The 16,501-nt window shown below is 52.0% G+C and overlaps 1 protein-coding gene across 8 annotated transcripts in view; it reads left to right on the top strand.

The window, feature by feature from the left end:
- Cracdl (CRACD like) overlaps positions 1 to 16,501 on the top strand; it is a 108,849-nt gene that overhangs the window by 40,919 nt on the left and 51,429 nt on the right. Inside the window, exon 1 of one of the 8 annotated variants that reach the window (XM_060369879.1) lies at positions 6,399 to 6,604. The exons of 6 other annotated variants lie outside the window; for them this stretch is intronic. Coding sequence is in view for 1 of the 2 variants with exons in the window: in XM_060369877.1 (XP_060225860.1) it covers positions 11,692 to 11,765 (74 nt within the window). In the remaining variant the exon portion in view is untranslated. Of the gene's footprint in view, positions 1 to 6,398; positions 6,605 to 11,507; positions 11,766 to 16,501 lie in introns of those variants that run through there. One more of the 8 variants, XM_060369877.1, reaches the window with a different exon arrangement.

Raw genomic sequence — 16,501 nt, 5'->3', positions numbered from 1 at the left:
TTGGACAGAGAATGGAACACTCAGCCTGGCCCCACCTGGCGTTCTAGACCTGTCACCCTTACCGTTCCTTTCCTGCTTTGGAGCGCGTCCTGCCCTTCTCTGCAAACCCTTAGCTGACCAGTTCTGTGTGGAGAGTGGGGTTTCTGGGACTGCCCAGAGCCTGCACTGGGAGAAGCAACTCTCAGAGTGGGCTGGGTCCGTTCTGAGGGGCCTCTTACCCAAAGACGGCGTTCCATGCTTCAGCAGGAGAAACCTGCTGGACGCGCTGGCTTCTGTGGCTGCGGCTGGCCTCCATGAGGCAGCGCTGGGCTTGCAGCAGCTGCTTGCCTTTCTGTGAGCACTGCGTATTTATCCTGAGGGTCGTGTTAGGGTTTGGATGTTGACTGTGTGAGTGGAGACTGAGCTGCCCCCCCGTGAGTGTCAAGGACACTGGAGTCCCCTCTGTGAGGCCTCTCATCTCCCTTGGGTTTGTGCATCAACCTGTGCCAGTTCTAGCTACCCCCACCCCAGCATGGACTCCGGCCCACGGGCCTGCTGACCCTGGATCTGTGGCCTCCCATGCCTGGGGTTCTTTACTTGGTTTCAGGCAGGTACCCCATCTGACCCGTCAGCCAGGAAGCCGCTGGCCCCTCAAGAGAGCACCTACTGCCATGGATGGCAGGTTGTTTTCTTTCTTTTTTTAATTGCTGTTTTTATTTTTATTTATCTTGCACCATGATTGCAGCCCCTCTCTCCTCTCCTCCCAGTCCCACCCTTTCCCTCTTCCCCCCACTTTCAGAGAAGGGGAGCTCTACCCTCATACCCACCAACCTTGGCACATCAAGTCCAGACCATGCTTGCTCTTTGGTTGGTGCCTCTTTGTGAGCTCCCATGGGCCCAGGTTAGTTGACTCTGTTGGTCTTCATGTGGAGTCCTTATTCCCTCTGGGTCCCTCTATCCTCTCACCTCCCACTCTTCCACAAGACTCCCCGAGCTCTGCCTAATGTTTGGCTATGGGTCTCAGCATCTGTTTCAGCATCTGGCTGTTTGATGGAGCCTCTCAGAGGCCAGCTATGCTAGGCTCCAGTTTGCAAGCATGGCAGAGTATCATTAATAGTGCCAGGGCAATAAACGGACTGAGAAAGAAATCACAATAGCCACAAATAACATAAAATATCTTGGTGTAACTCTGGCCAAGCAAGCGTGTGACAAGACATGTATGACAAAACAGTTTCTGAAGAAACTGAAGAAGACATCAGAAGATGCAAGGTTCTCCTATGCTCATAGATCAGTCGGACCAACATAGTAAAAATTGGCCATCTCACCAAAATCAATCTACAGATTCAATGCAATTCCCATCAAAATCCGAAAACAACTCTTTACACACCTTGAAAGAGCACTTTTCAACTTCATGTGGAAAAATAAACAGCCAGGATAAGCTAAACAATCTGTACAATAAAAAAGCTTCTGAAGGCATCTCCAGCCCTGATTTCAAGCTGTACTACAGAGCTATAGTAATAAAACCTGCGTGGTTTTGGCATACAAACAGGTTGATCCATGGGACTGAGGGCAGGTGTTTGAAAGAGGAAGGCCCCAGGCTGGGGTGCTACCTCTCAGAGCCTGAAACTGTGGAAAGGAACTCAGCAAGTCTCCTCAGCACCCCTAGGGGCACAGTCCTGGGGCAGGCGCTTCCTCCTGGGGAGGCAGGCGATGTGTCAAAGTGGTCTAGACGGGTCCCTGTCCACAATGTCCAGGCAGTGCGGCACCCGGGTCTCTCCCGGCACCCCTCTCCTCCCTTGGATCCCAGACCACAGGTGTCTGTCCAACCATAGCGGTGCTCTTGCCCCTGGCTGGAAATGTGATGAAATGGAGGTGTGAGAGGAGAGCCTTTAGGGAGCTGCCCTCAGGCCAGAGGGCAGGAAACCCCCAGGAGCAGGCACCCCCAAATAGATACGAGTCCCATGGGGCTTGGTGCTCCCCCAGTGCACTGCTGCTTCCTGTCAGCCCTGTTGCCACCCGGCAGCTGACTTGGCAGTGCGTGCCAGGTGGAAATCAAACCCGGGTCTGAGTTCACCCCAGGCAGGCCCTCAGGCCCTGCAGAGCCCCGCCCCCCGCCCCTCGTCTGCTCGGTGATGAAGGACTCCGTCACCTGGCTCAGGTGAGACGCTCCTGCTGTTTAAGCCCAGCTTCCGCCTAAGGAAAAACCGCGTGTTGTTTAGAAGGGTTGCAGCACATGGCCGACTGTGGTCACCCACGGTGGCTCGCTGAAGGGGTGTTAGAGAAATCCCCCGCGTCCCTGTTTGCGTATGGGACGCTGCCCGCCCTCCTTGGCCAGTTCCTGTGCATCTGCCAATGGAGGGGTTTGGTAGTATCCCCCAGGGAGCACCGTGCCCTCTGCAGAGCGAGTGACCCTTGGCCATGGAGTTATGTGCTGCGTTTTCTGTGTTAGTGCTGCGTTTATTAAGCACCCACTTGGCACCGTGGCATATTCGGAAGCTTATTGGCATCATCCTCAAAGACTTTCAGTCTATTTGAGGAGCCGGCTGGACCCAAGAGACGTGACGTGCTGAGTGGCGTGGGGCCTAGCAACAGCCTGTGCCCAACCCCGATGAAATAGGAAGATGAGGGGAGGGTTGCTGCTTTCTTTAGGTCTCTGCAGTACAGAGGCTGGGGTGATTTGGAATATTAGGTGTTTGCACATAATGAGCCAAATGTGTCTCCATATTGCTTCATGTCCCTGCTCTCCAAATGTGATGCTTCGGAATTATAGAAGAGGGAGATATTTGTGTCAAACCAAAGCAGCCCCCGGATCTGAATCACACAGGGGCGCTTTGTCAGAGGATCCTACCAAATGGCTCGACAAAAGGAACTGTTTGGGAATAACTTTTGTCTTAGCTGTTGAGAGGAAAGTTAGCACAATGAAGACTTGTAAAAGTGAGTGTCGTGTTCAGCCTGTGGTGGGGTCAGAGGGTGGGAGGAAGAGAGAGGAGAGCTAGCCCAAACTAAGGATTATTAAGGAGCCTTATGAAACCCCACTGGTCTGTAAGCCTATTAAAAATATTTTAGCCCAGTTAGAACAGAAGTACCTCATATAAGCAAATGATGCTTCTCTCAAGGCATGAGCCATTACCTGAGAATCTCAGTGCCAGGCAGCCTCCCTACAAGTCAGCTGGCCACAGAGGTTCCAGAGACACGCCAGGACAGCACAGGCTGAGGATCTTGGTCGCCCCCGTCACTAGATGGAGATATTATTGCTAAATACACCACTCACTTCAGTGATGGGACATAGAGAAGTCAGCCTCCAGCTGACCGTGGCACCGTCCATGCCATCCAGCTTTCACCGTGCCAGAAAGTGCTGCAAAGGTACGAATGGCATCAGTGGTCTTCTCCAACCCTGACCCTGCCTGCTGCGGCACAAACTGGACGTGCTAGTTTAATAGCGGGAGGGTGGTTTATGGTCACCCACTGCTGTCTTGATCGGGCCTTAGGCTTCCTCCACAGGAGGGGTTTCATGCCTGGCAACGTAAATGGTCTAAGTCCATGGAGAGAGAAGCCGTAGGTCTCGGTGGATGACTGCTGGTGTTGCTTCTTCCAAATGGTCATGTTGTCAAACGGCCTTTAAATATCTATGTTTGTATTCCTACGCCTGCCCTGCTCCCAGCCTTGGTCAGAGGAGCGCGTCACTGCAGTAGGCAGCAGTTAATGCAGAGACCTTTACTGTCCGAGGAGCTGAGTGTAACTGACTGGCTGTCCCGCTGCCAGGCTAGGGAACATCGTGGAACAGGGAGGAGAGCAGCGTAAAAGAGCACTGCGCAGGGCTGCTCTCTGGACCCCGAGAGCACAAGACCAAGACAGCTAAGCTCCCCAGCAAACAGGAGCTCTCTGGCTCCACCCCTAGCCGCTGGCAGTTGATGGCTGCTGTGAGGGGAGTCTGGCCACGGCTAGGTTCTCCACGGCCCACTGGATGAACCGTGCCCACAGGCGAATGGGCAGCAGCGAGTAGAGTCAGCGGGTTGAGGGAAGACAGGAAGTTGGGAGGAAGATGGGGAGTGGGGGTCTTGGGGGGAAATTTGGACGTGAGCGAAGGGTGGATATGATCAAGATATTTTGTTCCACGTCTGAAATTTCTAGAAAAGACAGATTGTTTTTTTTTAATGAGGGCCGGCTTGCTCTCTGCTGAACGCCGTGCTTGAGTTTTCAGAACCCAGGCGATGAGGCTTACTGGCTCTTAAAGTAGTTACCCAGTACTGGGGGAGAAATTGAGAATCAAAGTCAAAAGCACCAGGTGCCTCCAGCGAACGCAAAGTCCGGAGAGTCGTGTGTACAGACCAAATTGTGAGGGGCTCACCGGGAAAGAGAGTTCTTACAGCCAAGGTGCCGCTGAAGGCTGCTGGCCTGTGTGGGCAAGGCAGAGGGCTCGGGCTTTCCCCGGGGACCACGCAGAACACTTTGTGGCACTTGGGGGCATTCGGCAAGGGTGGTAGGAGGGGCTTCACCACCATGACTGCTCATTTTTCTGGACAACAAATGCTTTTTCCTAAATACGTGTTGGCCTGAGCTCAAACATGTGTTGTGCGCTGTCTGAGTAAAACATTTGTACATAAAAAGAGGTCTGTGCTGGGCTGGAGAGATAGCTCAGTCCGTAAGCCAGGCATGAGGCGTCGATCACCAGAACCCACATTTAAGAAGCCACGTGTGGTGTGTGGTGCTTGTGGTGACAGAGCCGAAGGGGTGGACACAGGCAGCCCCCCCCCCCCCGTGGCCAGCCCGTGCACCCCCATCGCTTGCCGGCCAGCCATCCTAGCCTATGTGGTAAGTTCTGGGCTAGGGAGAGACTGTCACTAAAAAGACAAAGCGGATGACACCTGCCAGATTAACCTCTGGACTACACACACACACACACACACACACACACACTCACACACGTGCGCGCACATGTAGTCCCCACATATACGTGCACCTATGGTGTTCATGCACACACGTGTGCACACACCTGCAAAGAAATCTGTGCCACATTTATAGTCCTTTGCTTTCTAAAAACAGTCTAACAGTCCAAGCAGCGTGTACCGCGCGCACAGAGGCAGGTCTCTCAGCTTGTAAGGGACGTAAGAAGCGGTATGAACCAAGTTTGTTGGTCTCTTTCTGCTAACGTTGGTCACAGGTCTGTAGCCATGTGTGGACTTGAGCAGCTTTCAGTCGGGTAGCTGTCTGGAGCGGTCCTGAGAATGATGCTGTGATTGATTGTTGATGTCTGCCAAGGGCAGGCAATGGGAGCGTGGTGCCAGGGGTTGCCCCTTGGCCTCATCTTTCCTTATGGTAAAAATGAGGCCTCTCCTAAAGCAGAAGCTCTGGTTAGTGGCGACCTTAAAGTGAAACGCCCAATACAGCCGTTTAAATTTATAACCATTTACTGTAGTCTAACACGGGCACCCTGTGCTGTGAGCACAAAGCTGGCCCTTAGTCCCAGCGTGGAGAAACTCCCTCTCAGTAAGTAGTGAACCTACCTTAAACACCAGCAGCTTGTTACAGGATGGGAAAACGTGAACATGCTAACGGAAGATTTAAGCTGTGTGGAGCGTTAGTACTGATGGGCTACGCTATTTTTAGGTGGAGTTAAAATAGAAGCTAATTTAGTACCTTTTCAGTTGCTAACACACCAAGGTGATTTTAGACTTATAAAGGCATTAAAACACTGCCTCCATTTTTGCTGAGCTTAAAAATACAGGCGAATGACGATGTACAATTTGGGGTTTAATAATTTTGTTACTTCTTAAAATCTTCACACAGCTCCAAACCCAAGTGTCCTTCCAAGGTGATCCCTGGAATGCCCTGGCTTTGCTCCCAGGTGTGACAAGCCAGTTTGCAGGGGTGTGTGTGTGAATGTGTTTGTCTTACCCTGGGATCAAGCCGGTTGGAACAAAATTTGGGAGTTGACTAAGTGCAAGCCAACAGATAGACAAGTCACGTTTATTGGCAACAGTGGTTAGCATGTCTGTAAATTGTTAGTGTTGGTGGCCACCCTCTAACCCAGAGCCTACCAGCCTGCCCACTCACCAGGACAAACGTGGAGTCCACTAGCCACTGGTTCATGTCCGCTGTTACCCTTTAGTGCTTAGTGCTGAAGCCTGTTTCTTTAGTCTGCTGCTATGCATTATTCCCAGTGATTCCCGATGCTCTGTGCTCACGTGACTTACCCCCAGCTTCCTGCTCACTCTAGGATAACAGATCCGCTGTCCCTGGCTTGTCCTGTTCTCTCCTGCTCTGTCATCTGGGCCTTTCCCTTTCCTCTGTCAGAGATAGGACCTGCCTCCTCACACCCTACAGGGTGACTGACAGGCCTGACAGCTGTCGCTTGAGAACACGATGTCTGGGAAGATCGAGCTGGGGCTTTTAAATCTGCTGAGCCTCACGGCGGCAGCGGGAGGAAGAGCAGAGAGCTGGGAATCAGGCAGCCAGGAACTCATCGCAAACCTGAGAGAATGCCTTTCTCTGTAGCTGGATGAGGGGCTGGAACACGCAACGTCCGTGGCCCCGGCCTCACAGGGCTTTACTGTGGCAGCTGGACAACGCAGTGTGGGGAAGGACGTTGCTGTGGCTTTGCTGCCTATGTGTGTAACCAGCGAGGGTGAGCTGTTCTTTGTGGACAATCCCCAGTGTCTGTCACCTGTACTCGGGCTGCTGCTAAAGGCGGGATGGTAGGCATCGTCCAGTGACGGTGGGAGGCTGGCCTCATAGCGAAGCAGAAGACACCACGGGCTGCATCTGCTCGCCCAGGAATCCTCCAGGGCCCCTTCAAGCCCCCTCATTGCTGCAGTGAGGATTTCTCAAGGGCCTGAAAAGAGGCTCCAGCACCTGGTTCCATCTTTAAGAAGTCCTCAGATGGTTTTCTTTTCATTCTGGGAGAGGGTAGGGGTGTGCTGGGCATGTTAAGGGTGACCGACCCCTGTGGCCTGACATGGGGCAGCTTCTGCTGTCTGCTTTTTTTCCAGGAGGAGCTCTGTGAGCCATCTCCTCTTCCTTTTGTTTTTGTCTGTTTCTCCTCCTCTTCCTCCTCCACTTCCTCTTCATCCTCCTCTTTTTCCATAGTTCTTGCCTTCTTTCCTTCTTCCCCTTCTTTTCCTCTTCTCCCTCCTCCTCCTTCCTTTTTGGCTTGTTTTTCTAAGTGTGAGCATTTTGCCTGCATGTATGTATGTGAGTTCCTTGGTGTCCGTGGAGGTCATAAAAGGGCACTGGATCTCCTAGAACTGGAGGTTTGTGAACCACCATGTGGGTTCTAGGAACAGACTCTAGACTGCTCTTCAAGAGCAACAGCTGGGTTTAATCCCTGAGCCATTTCCCCGGCCCTACCTTCTGGTTTCTCCGTCCAAGTTATAGTCTCTTGGAAAGAACAATGGAAACCTGTGCAGGGGGCAGAGCCTTATGGGAACTCTTTCCATTTGGGGTACTTGGCTCAGTATCTGAATGGTCCATGACAGATTTTGGGTTCTTTGAGATGTGAAACAAGAAAAGGCTATGTATCAAACATGGCAGAAACTGCTTGTAAACTGAGCAACACCACTCCAAGGGACGAATTGGAAGCTAACTCGTGCACGCATGATTTCATAAACTTCTCTGGTTTAGTGTTTTGACTTAACTAACTTGGCAGCTGTAAAATACCTGGGGCCCACAAACCTGTCTCCTCTCCCAGAGTTGCTTAAACAGCCTAAACATGCAGAATTTCACATGAGGTAAAGCACGCTGCAATGTCTAGAAATCCATGCATGGTGAAGGTTGTCCTCAGAGGGATAGGTTTGCTTAGCGGTACATGATATGAGTGAGGCTCCTTCAGTTTGTCTTTCAGACAGCTGGACCCCAGCGATGCCCTCCTGCCCCAGGCCATTCTAGTTTAGGCCTTGTTGGCTTCTTGGGGAGTGCAAGAGGAGCTGGGAGACTGGAGGCAAAAAGAAGTTCTGGGCGGGTCCCAAGTCAAGGTTCCTGGATGCCTCCCTTGCAGCAGAGCACTCTAAGGCTCTCCCAGGATAGCTTTCCCTTCAGCTCTGTGGCAAACACAATATGGAGACAGATGAGGAAGCAAGGCAAAAGTGTCTTGCTTGTGATCTTTAATAGTGGAGGGTGAAGGACCAGACTGATAGTCCCTGTTCTGTGGTAGGCTCAGGGTGGAAACTCAAACACAGGACCTGCTTGAATACTCACAGCCTTCTGTGGGCTTCTGACGGAGGGAACGGTGTTAATTTTTATAAAACGGCATTTGTTTCCCAGTTTCTCTCTTAACCTGGCTATCACACAAACAACTGAGACTCTTTTATGTTTGTTTAATAATAAGGTTCACAGCACAATCACTGAGCAGTTAGTAATTTGTTCTTAATCCTCTATGCTAATTTGGCCTCCTCCCAGTGTGCATCCTGGGGATATTTGCTCTTTGTAGTTTCCTTGTTGAGCTCTCTCTCCTGGTCATTCCTGGACACCCGCCCATGGCTGAATCCCTTCTTCCTCCCCTGACTCCTCCTCCCCTGGCTGGCAGGAAGTCCATCTCTGTTCTCTCTCCTGTTCAGCGACTGGTTGTAAGCTGCTTTATTGGCATATCAGGGGACAATTAGGGGACAGTGTTTACACACTGAGACCAGAGAATCTCAGAACAAGGACTGCAAGCAGATATGGGGAGGGGAGGTGCTGCTGAAACCAGCATTTGAATTACACAGTAGCCTTATGCTACAGAACAGGATGCATGCACACACACATGCACACACCAACACTTGTAATAAAAAAGACTCGCAGAAAGAAATGGGCAGGCAGGCGTGGATTCGTGGGTCACCTCCAGTAGGTCAGTTATAAAAGCCAGTTTGGGGCTGGAGAGATGGCTCAGAGGTTAAGAGCACTGTCTGTTCTTCCAAAGGTCCCAAGTTCAATTCCCAGCACCCACTTCCTGGCTCACAACCATCTATAATGAGATCTGGTGCCCTCTTCTGGCCTGTGGGCTCACATGCAGACAGAACACTGTATACACAATAAATAAAAGCCAGTTTGGCTCCGCCTCAGGTGTGTTCCACAGTGTGGTGTCCTAGATGATTTCAGGGCTCTTCAGGGTCCCCCACCAACAGCTCGGCCCTGTGCAGCCCCTCAACCTTGGGCTTCCCAGTTGAGCTATGAGCTAAATAAACCTTTATTCCTTATAAATTATCCAATATGTAGCATTCAGTTAAAAGAGAAAATGGACCAACATAGAGGTCCTGTTATGAAAACACTAGATATTTTTCAAAGCCAGGTGTGATGGTACACACCTTTAATCCCAGCACTCAGGGAGGAAGAGGCAGGCCTGTCACTGTGAGTTCAAGGCCAGCCTGGGCAAGTCCAGGACAGCCAAGGCTACACAGAGAAACCCTGTCTCGGGAAGAAAAAAAAAAAAAACATAGATATTTTTTTCGTAAAAGATTTCCTCTTGCAGTTTATAAATTGTACTTTAATGGATACACGTGGGTATTACTTACATCCCAGAGATACGTGGTTTAGACACAGGGACAACAACAACGAAGAGAATGGTTTCTGAGTGCTTTGGTTAAAAACGAGCAGCCATGTGGAACGCGCACACTGCCACAGAGGGCGTGCTGCGAGGTGGAGATGTGTGCAGAAGCTCGTCGGGGCTGCGGCAGGGCCTGCCTCTCTTCTGCCTTCCTGCTCTTGAGGGAATCTTGCTCCTTATTCACGCAAGGTACAAACACAAGCTGCCACAGTCCCCTCCCGGGCCATTCTGTGCTGGGTACCGTTCCGGATGCTAAGCCACCGCGGTGCCAAGGCACAATCGAGCTGTCAGAGAGAGGGCAAGTAGCACCTGAGGGCAGGCAGGTGGCACAGTGGCCCGGGGCCTCCTTTTGCCGCTGGGCAGAGTGCTGCTAACTCACGCAGCTCCTTAGGAGCAGCAGCCCTGGGTCCTGTCCCTGTCACTTCAGTATTTCACTCTGCTGTACAGTGCTGAGACAGGACACTGTCCGTCAGCTTGTTGGCCCTCTCTCTAAGAGAAAACAGGATATGTGGCAACTGTGAGCTGCAGACTCTAACCCCACATGAAGAGAAGACGTAGAGATGACCTCCAAGCCTCCCCCCCCCCCCCGCCCCTGTCATCACTAGCTCTTGTCATAGTTTTCTCTTTAGATTGTGAACTTGTTGGCTAGAGTTCGGTATAAAGCAGGAGAACAGAAAAAAAGAAAAGAAGGCTTTTTTAGAACCACCCTCAGAGTCATAGTGCTGCCTGGGTTTTAATAATACAGTCACACCCCGCACTCATTAGTTGCCTAGCACCTTCTGTCAACACTTGGCGTGTTGCTTAGAAACGGCTGACTGTAGCGGCCCGTAGTCCCGGGCTTTGCTGAGTTTGAGTCAGGTGCCTTGCCAGGCCGGTTGCTGGAGTCTATTATTTTGAAGTGGCAGCGGCAGGTAGGCAGGGAGGATGTCACGAAGTTCTTGGCTTTGCCGCAGGGAGAGGCAGCGAGCCGAGCCGCAGAGGCCCAGAGGCCGCGTCGGTGACTTCCTGGGTGGGCGTGGCCTTGCACCTGCCCGGTGTGGTTGCCAGCGGGGCAGGGGGAAAGGCTCTCGGAGGCTGTGCCTAGCTGCCCGGGAAAGCGGGTTGAAAATGTGTGGGGACCAAGGAATCACGAAAAGCTTCAAAGACAGAACTAAAAAGACAGGGGAAGCTGGAGCAGGTCGGGGCTGAGGCCAGCACGCCCCTCACCACCGCCCCTGCCTCTGCGCTGGGGACAGGAGGGCGCAAGGATGGGGGTGCTCAACTCAGAACACGTTTTTAGATTTCCTGCACGTTAGTGTCCTCTCTTTCTCCCAGGCTGTGGCCTTCCTCGGATGAGAATTGCTAGTGCAGGAGCCTAGGCCGTCAGCCGACAAGAGGGGCTGGAACACCCTGTCCTCAGTCAGCCATTTGAAGAGATAAATGAGTGAAGAAAAACAGCGAGGGGAGATTTGTTCACTGTGCCCACGCCGGGAAGAACACAGAGATCTAATAGTGTAGCTCCTCCCTCTTCAGGGTCCTGATAGGAGTGAGGTTAACATAGAGCAGTCCGGGGGGAGCAGCGTGGGGTCCTGACCATCCCTGAGCTGTCATCACTGCAGCCTCTCCTGGAGGTGATCAGACTCAAGTCTCTTCCTGGGGAGACAGATTGCCCCTCTGGTTGGCACAGCCTACAGCCCTCTTCCCCCTGTGAGACCCCTGGAGGAATCCTGGCTTCCTGTGGAGCACTACTTCAGGAGTCTGCTAGCCAAAGGGCGGAGCCGGGGGCCTGTCTGGCAGCGGTTACAGCCCTGGCCTCCCGCCTTTGCCACTTCCCCAGTGAGCACAGCGAGCCGGTGCCCCGGGTTTGTTGTGTTTTGTTCTTCAAGGTGCTGCAGCGACTCCAGTCACAGTGAGCCAGGTGACAGGCCTCCAGACCAGCTCCCCAAGGAGCCAGGCCACCTCCCCTCCTGGCCCTCGGGAGGAGGAAGTGCGTGTGTGCTTCTCACAGAGCTGTTCCTGGCCTGTGCCTGCACACCTGCCCCAGGAGCTCCGGAGCGCCGAGCTTGGCGGACACCCCTCTTCCTCATGGCTCAGACGAATTGCCGGGGAAACAGGGACAAGAACTCCTGCCCAGTGCCCAGTGTCCCAGAAGCCCTGAGCTCCGCTCGGGTGGACAGGGAGGCCCACTCTTCCTCCTGCTGCTAGTTTCCAGAAGGATGAGAGAGGCAGAGGCTTGCTCCACGCTCAGGAAGATGGCTGCCTTTTACCAGTGCGTCAGGCCTGACCCCAGGTGGGCCCCTGAGAGCAAGCTGCTGAGGTGGGGTGAGTCCAGGGAGGCAGGCCACTTGGCCATTGCCAGGGCCCAGGTCCTTACTATCCTTGATGCGGGGCCGGCCTCCAGCACCCACTGGCCTGTATTCTAGACTCTGTGAGCTCTCCTGTCTTAGGTACTTTATCTTGTCCTCTTCAGTTGAATGTTGGAGCAAAATGATAATTATCTGTGTTTCCATTAACACATATTCCGATATAAGAGAAAGATGGGAAGGAGGGAAGAGTGGAGACACGGAAGGCAAGGTAAACTGAGCGTTCGATTCTCAACGGTTCAGGCTCGTGCCTTGCGTCTGCGTGATTGAAATCCTCGGAGTGGAGAGGTGGAAGCCACCATCACCACTGAGGTCAAGTTGAAAAGACACGGCAGTTAGTGCTGGAGCCCAGCCTTAAAGGTCTGGCTCCCCGCAGCCACGGCAAGTACTCTGAGCTCCTGAGCACAGAGCCGCCTCCCGAGCCCACTGACCTTCCTCCCTGAAGGGTGTTCTCGGCACATTGCAGTTCTGTGCACTGTGTAAAGAGGGGCGCGTGCGTGGCTACGGCCGATGTAAACCCACTCGCTTAGCATGAGTAAATACATTGCATGTCTCCTACCCCAGTTGGAAAATTCCTGGTGAAGCAGCCTCCCCCCAGTCCAGGAGACTGCACTTCGGCAGTCCCTCAAGCTGCTGGTGGTCCTCAGGCGCTGAGCTCTGCAAGGGACCTGCTTGCCATCCTGGAAGTGGGTATTGCCTGCAGATTTTAGCCAGAGAGTCTACCCTTAAGATTCTTTTTTTTTTCTCTCTGTAGGAAATATAGGAATAATGACTCAACAACTTAGGGATTCCTATAAGAATACTGTCTTATACTGGGAAAAGCTGAGTGTATGTGGACCTTCGTCTTTGCTGCTGGTTCTAGGGTGTTCACTGATAGTAGCTTTTCGTTGCTTAGTTACATAGTAACTTTGCTACATAGGAAACGTTAGTTCTGATTCTGCCTGTTTTCAGGGGTCCGGCATAGCAAGGTGGCCTGTCCTGTTGACAGGTGTGGGATCATGTCTTCCTATTTACAAATTTCTTCAGTTGTGGATCTGCTGAACTGTAGGAATGCCAGTCACAAATGGACTAGTCTAGAGAACTCAAGTGTCAATTTCAGCCCATGTGTATGTGTGAGTAAGGGCTGTATGACCTTAATGTGCGCAGAAAGTTAAAAAGAAACTGTTCCTTGCCCCTGGATCCCAGGGTCCTGTCCATTGTATGTGTGTTCCGCAGTCAGCGCCTGGTGTGGCTCATGTCTGGAGCGCCCATTAAAGGCATCTTTACAAGACACGCCCAGCATTGCCATGGATTTATATCATGTCCCCCCAAAATTCTGCAAATAGAATTTCTAAAGTAAGATTGTGAAGTCCGGAGCCTCCATGCCTAGCTATTTTTGAAGTAGTTGTTTGGTCAGAAATGTATTTTTTCTATGCTAATAGCCTGAGAGTGTCTGAACTAATGTTTTCACCCCTGCTCCTGTGGAAGCGGCCGCGCATCTTCATCTGAGAGCCGAATTTCCCTCGGTGTGTTTGTGTGGGGAAGGCTGCTGGTGAATTTGTGGAGTCCTGTGTCTGTGCGTGTGTGCTCAGCTGGCTGGTCACACGCATTCCCCCGAGGAGCTTAATCCGCCTGTCTGTAGGGTCTCCGCATACCACCAAGGCAGCTGTTAGGCCGCTTTCAGAAAACAGTGCCTTACATGAGCTCCTCTGCATGCCTGTGAGACACTGTTGACTCTGTGGATGGCTGATCCTTCCCGTGTTTTCTTTGCAAAGAAACACTCCCAAGAGTGTGGTCTGATGCCTCATTCTCTCCTCCTGCCTCTGCTGTCCCTGCCCTGCCTGCGGCTGAAAGGGAGCCTAGGAAGTAAACCAAGCCCTCTCCGCTCCGCCCCCAGGTACCTCTGCTCTCACGCACCAAGCCCTCAGAGCCCATCAGGCTCAGCTCCAGGTGGCTGTAGTGCGAGGGAAAACAGGAATACCTCTCAGACTAACGAACTAAGTGTGACATGGTCAGGCTGAGCCAGATTGTAAAGTCTGTCCCTCAAATCTGGGAATGCTAGGTGGCCTTGGCGGTAGAATTGTGAACGGGGCATGCTTGCCATCTCATTTTTAATAGGAAATTATCTTTCCTCTAGCAAAAGTTACTAAGAATTCATTCATTCATTCATTCATGAGTATTCCTAGTGCCCCTGAATTGTGGCAGTGCCTTGATAGTACCTAACCTACTGCTTTTTTTTTTTTATGGTGACCTTCAAATTTACATACTTAGCAAGAAAGGGGTGGCTGCATCTCCAGGCCAATCTTCATTGTTGTTATTTTTTAAGATGGACATTAATTAAAAGATAATAAGAAGCCCCCACACCGATCGGCCCCCCAGTGCCTTCGCTTCCGCTCCTCTGCTCAGGGCAGGCTCTAGCAGCAGCGGCTGGCTGTCCTGGATGTCCTCTCCTCTCATCCCCTTGCTCAGGAGCCCCTGTTGGTGTAGGTATGTCTCCGTCTCCGCCTCCTCCTCTTCCTGACACAGGTAGGGAAGGGTCACAAACAGCCTGGTGTCCCCTTCAGAACAGGCGGCATCCATTGGCCTTAGACGGGGGCTGTAGTGACAACCCTCCTCAGTGTCTTGGCCTCCATCCCGTGGGTCCAGGCGTCCACTGCCTCCATCCCTGAGGATGAGAACATCACTGAGCAGGAGGCCGGTGCTGTACCCAGGCGGAGCCTTCTCGCCAGAACCTGGTGAGAATTGCGCACTCCGCTTGCCTCGATAATGTGAAAGTTACTTTTCTATAAAAAGGAGCAGGCAGATCCTCGCGTGACTCACTGGAGAACAATACTTTAAGTCATCATTTATTTTTGACTTCTTCCTTCCCCTGAGAGAAGAAGAGATTGATTACGCGTGCCGGCTCTGGGAGCAGGTGCCGGGTCAGATAATAGCACGAGCGCACGAGCGCACAAGCACACACTCGGCCAACAGGTGTGCTTTGTGAGTGGACAGGCTCAGGGGCTGTTGCCGTCCGTGGGAGGAGATGCGGGCTTGCCCCCAGGGGCCTGGGAGCCAAAGGTGAAGTCTGGAGGATGAGGAGGGTCAGGGAGCTCTGCATCCCACCGGACAGCAGCGTCCATGGAGATGCTGGGTGTGGGTGTCTGGGGTCGGGGAGCAGGGCTGGGCTGTGAAGCAGCTCTTTGTGGCCTCTGGTTCGAAGCCAGCCTGCCACCTCCTGACGACGTCTGGATGGCCCCACATTTGTGTCACTCTGTATCTGCACCTCCATCTAGCGCACATCTGTCATCTTCCCTCCAGTGCGTGAGTGTGAGTGTTGTGCATTTTTGTGCAGTGCCCTGGACACCGGAGCAGGTGTCGGATCCCTGGGCCTGGAGTTACAGGCAGCTCTAGGCCGTGTGAAATGGGTACTGGGCATCCTAACTCACAGGCAGGGAACGCTCGTAGTCCCTGAGTCTCTCCAGCCCCACCTAGCCCTTGTTTCAGCATGAGTGTGTTGGAGACAAATTGTCAGGTTCCCTTTCCTTCCTCCTTTCCCCCTCTGGTAACAACTTTGTTGACATGATAATTGACATGCCATGGTGTGCAGCCTTTCTACGGTCAGTCGGTGGGTTTCATCAGTTGTGCCTCTGCGGACACAATCTGACTTGAGAACACTTGAAAACGCCCAGAAGAACCGTGTGCCCGTTGGCACTGACCTGCCACCCACCACCCCTCCTGCCCGTAGCCACACAGCGCTCCTCTCACTGGCCCATCCTTGATCCATTTTGTGTTTGTGTGTGATGATGTTCTACAGCGTTCAAAGGAATGCTTGTGCTGAAGGGTTATAATGAACTTTAACAGAATTTAATGGTGTTCGGGTAACACCTCGCTCCTGTGCTAGAGCTGCGAGGGAAAGTGGCCCCCTCATCTCTTTTAACTTCTCTCCTACTGATTTGAAGACATTTTTTCCTTGTCTTCCAATAGTTGGATTATAATGTATGTCTTGTTTTGGGACTGAGCTCAGCCTATGTGGATTTAATTCAGCTCCTGAGATGTTTCTGCTTATTTCTTTCATCAAATTTGGGGAGTTTTCACCAAGTCCTCTATGCGATGTTCACTTTTATTCCATCTTTTCTCTTTCCTTTCTTTAGATTCACCAACTTGCACTGTCCTAATTTCCAGCTTGTTGATTCTTTTGCCCGCTCAGTTCTGCCTTTGAAGTCTTCTAGCACTTCCTTGTACTTTTCATTTCCAGAATTTCTTTTCATCTTCCATTTTAGGTTTCCTGTTGATAATTCAATATTGTTCATTCACTGTTTTCTTGATAGTCTCCCCATCTTTTGTTAGCCTTTGAGCCTCATTACGACAGTTGTTTCAAATCTTTGGCGTAGCCAACATCGGGCCTTTTTCAGAGGCATGTTCAGTTGGTTTATTTTTATCCTTCGAGCTGTACTTTTCTGTTCCTCTGCGTCCTGTGTGATGGTGTTCTTGCTGACAATTGGACAGTGCAGCCCCATTGGGTTGTAATTCTAAAGCTCAGATTCCCTCTGTCTTCAAGGTTTTGTTGTTGCTGGGTTTCGGTTTTGGTTTTGCTGCTGTGGTCATTCAGTTGGTTGCCGTGTCTGTCGGTGGTGATCTGTGTGCAGCCTGCCTGCACCTTCCCTGAGCACACACAGTGACTAATTTCACTGATATGCAGATG

This window comes from Meriones unguiculatus, chromosome 16 (assembly GCF_030254825.1).
Source record: "Meriones unguiculatus strain TT.TT164.6M chromosome 16, Bangor_MerUng_6.1, whole genome shotgun sequence".
In the NCBI taxonomy this organism is placed as follows: Eukaryota; Metazoa; Chordata; class Mammalia; order Rodentia; family Muridae; genus Meriones; species Meriones unguiculatus.
Note: the sequence above shows the minus strand (reverse complement) of the source record. Positions and strands in the feature narration are given on the sequence as shown.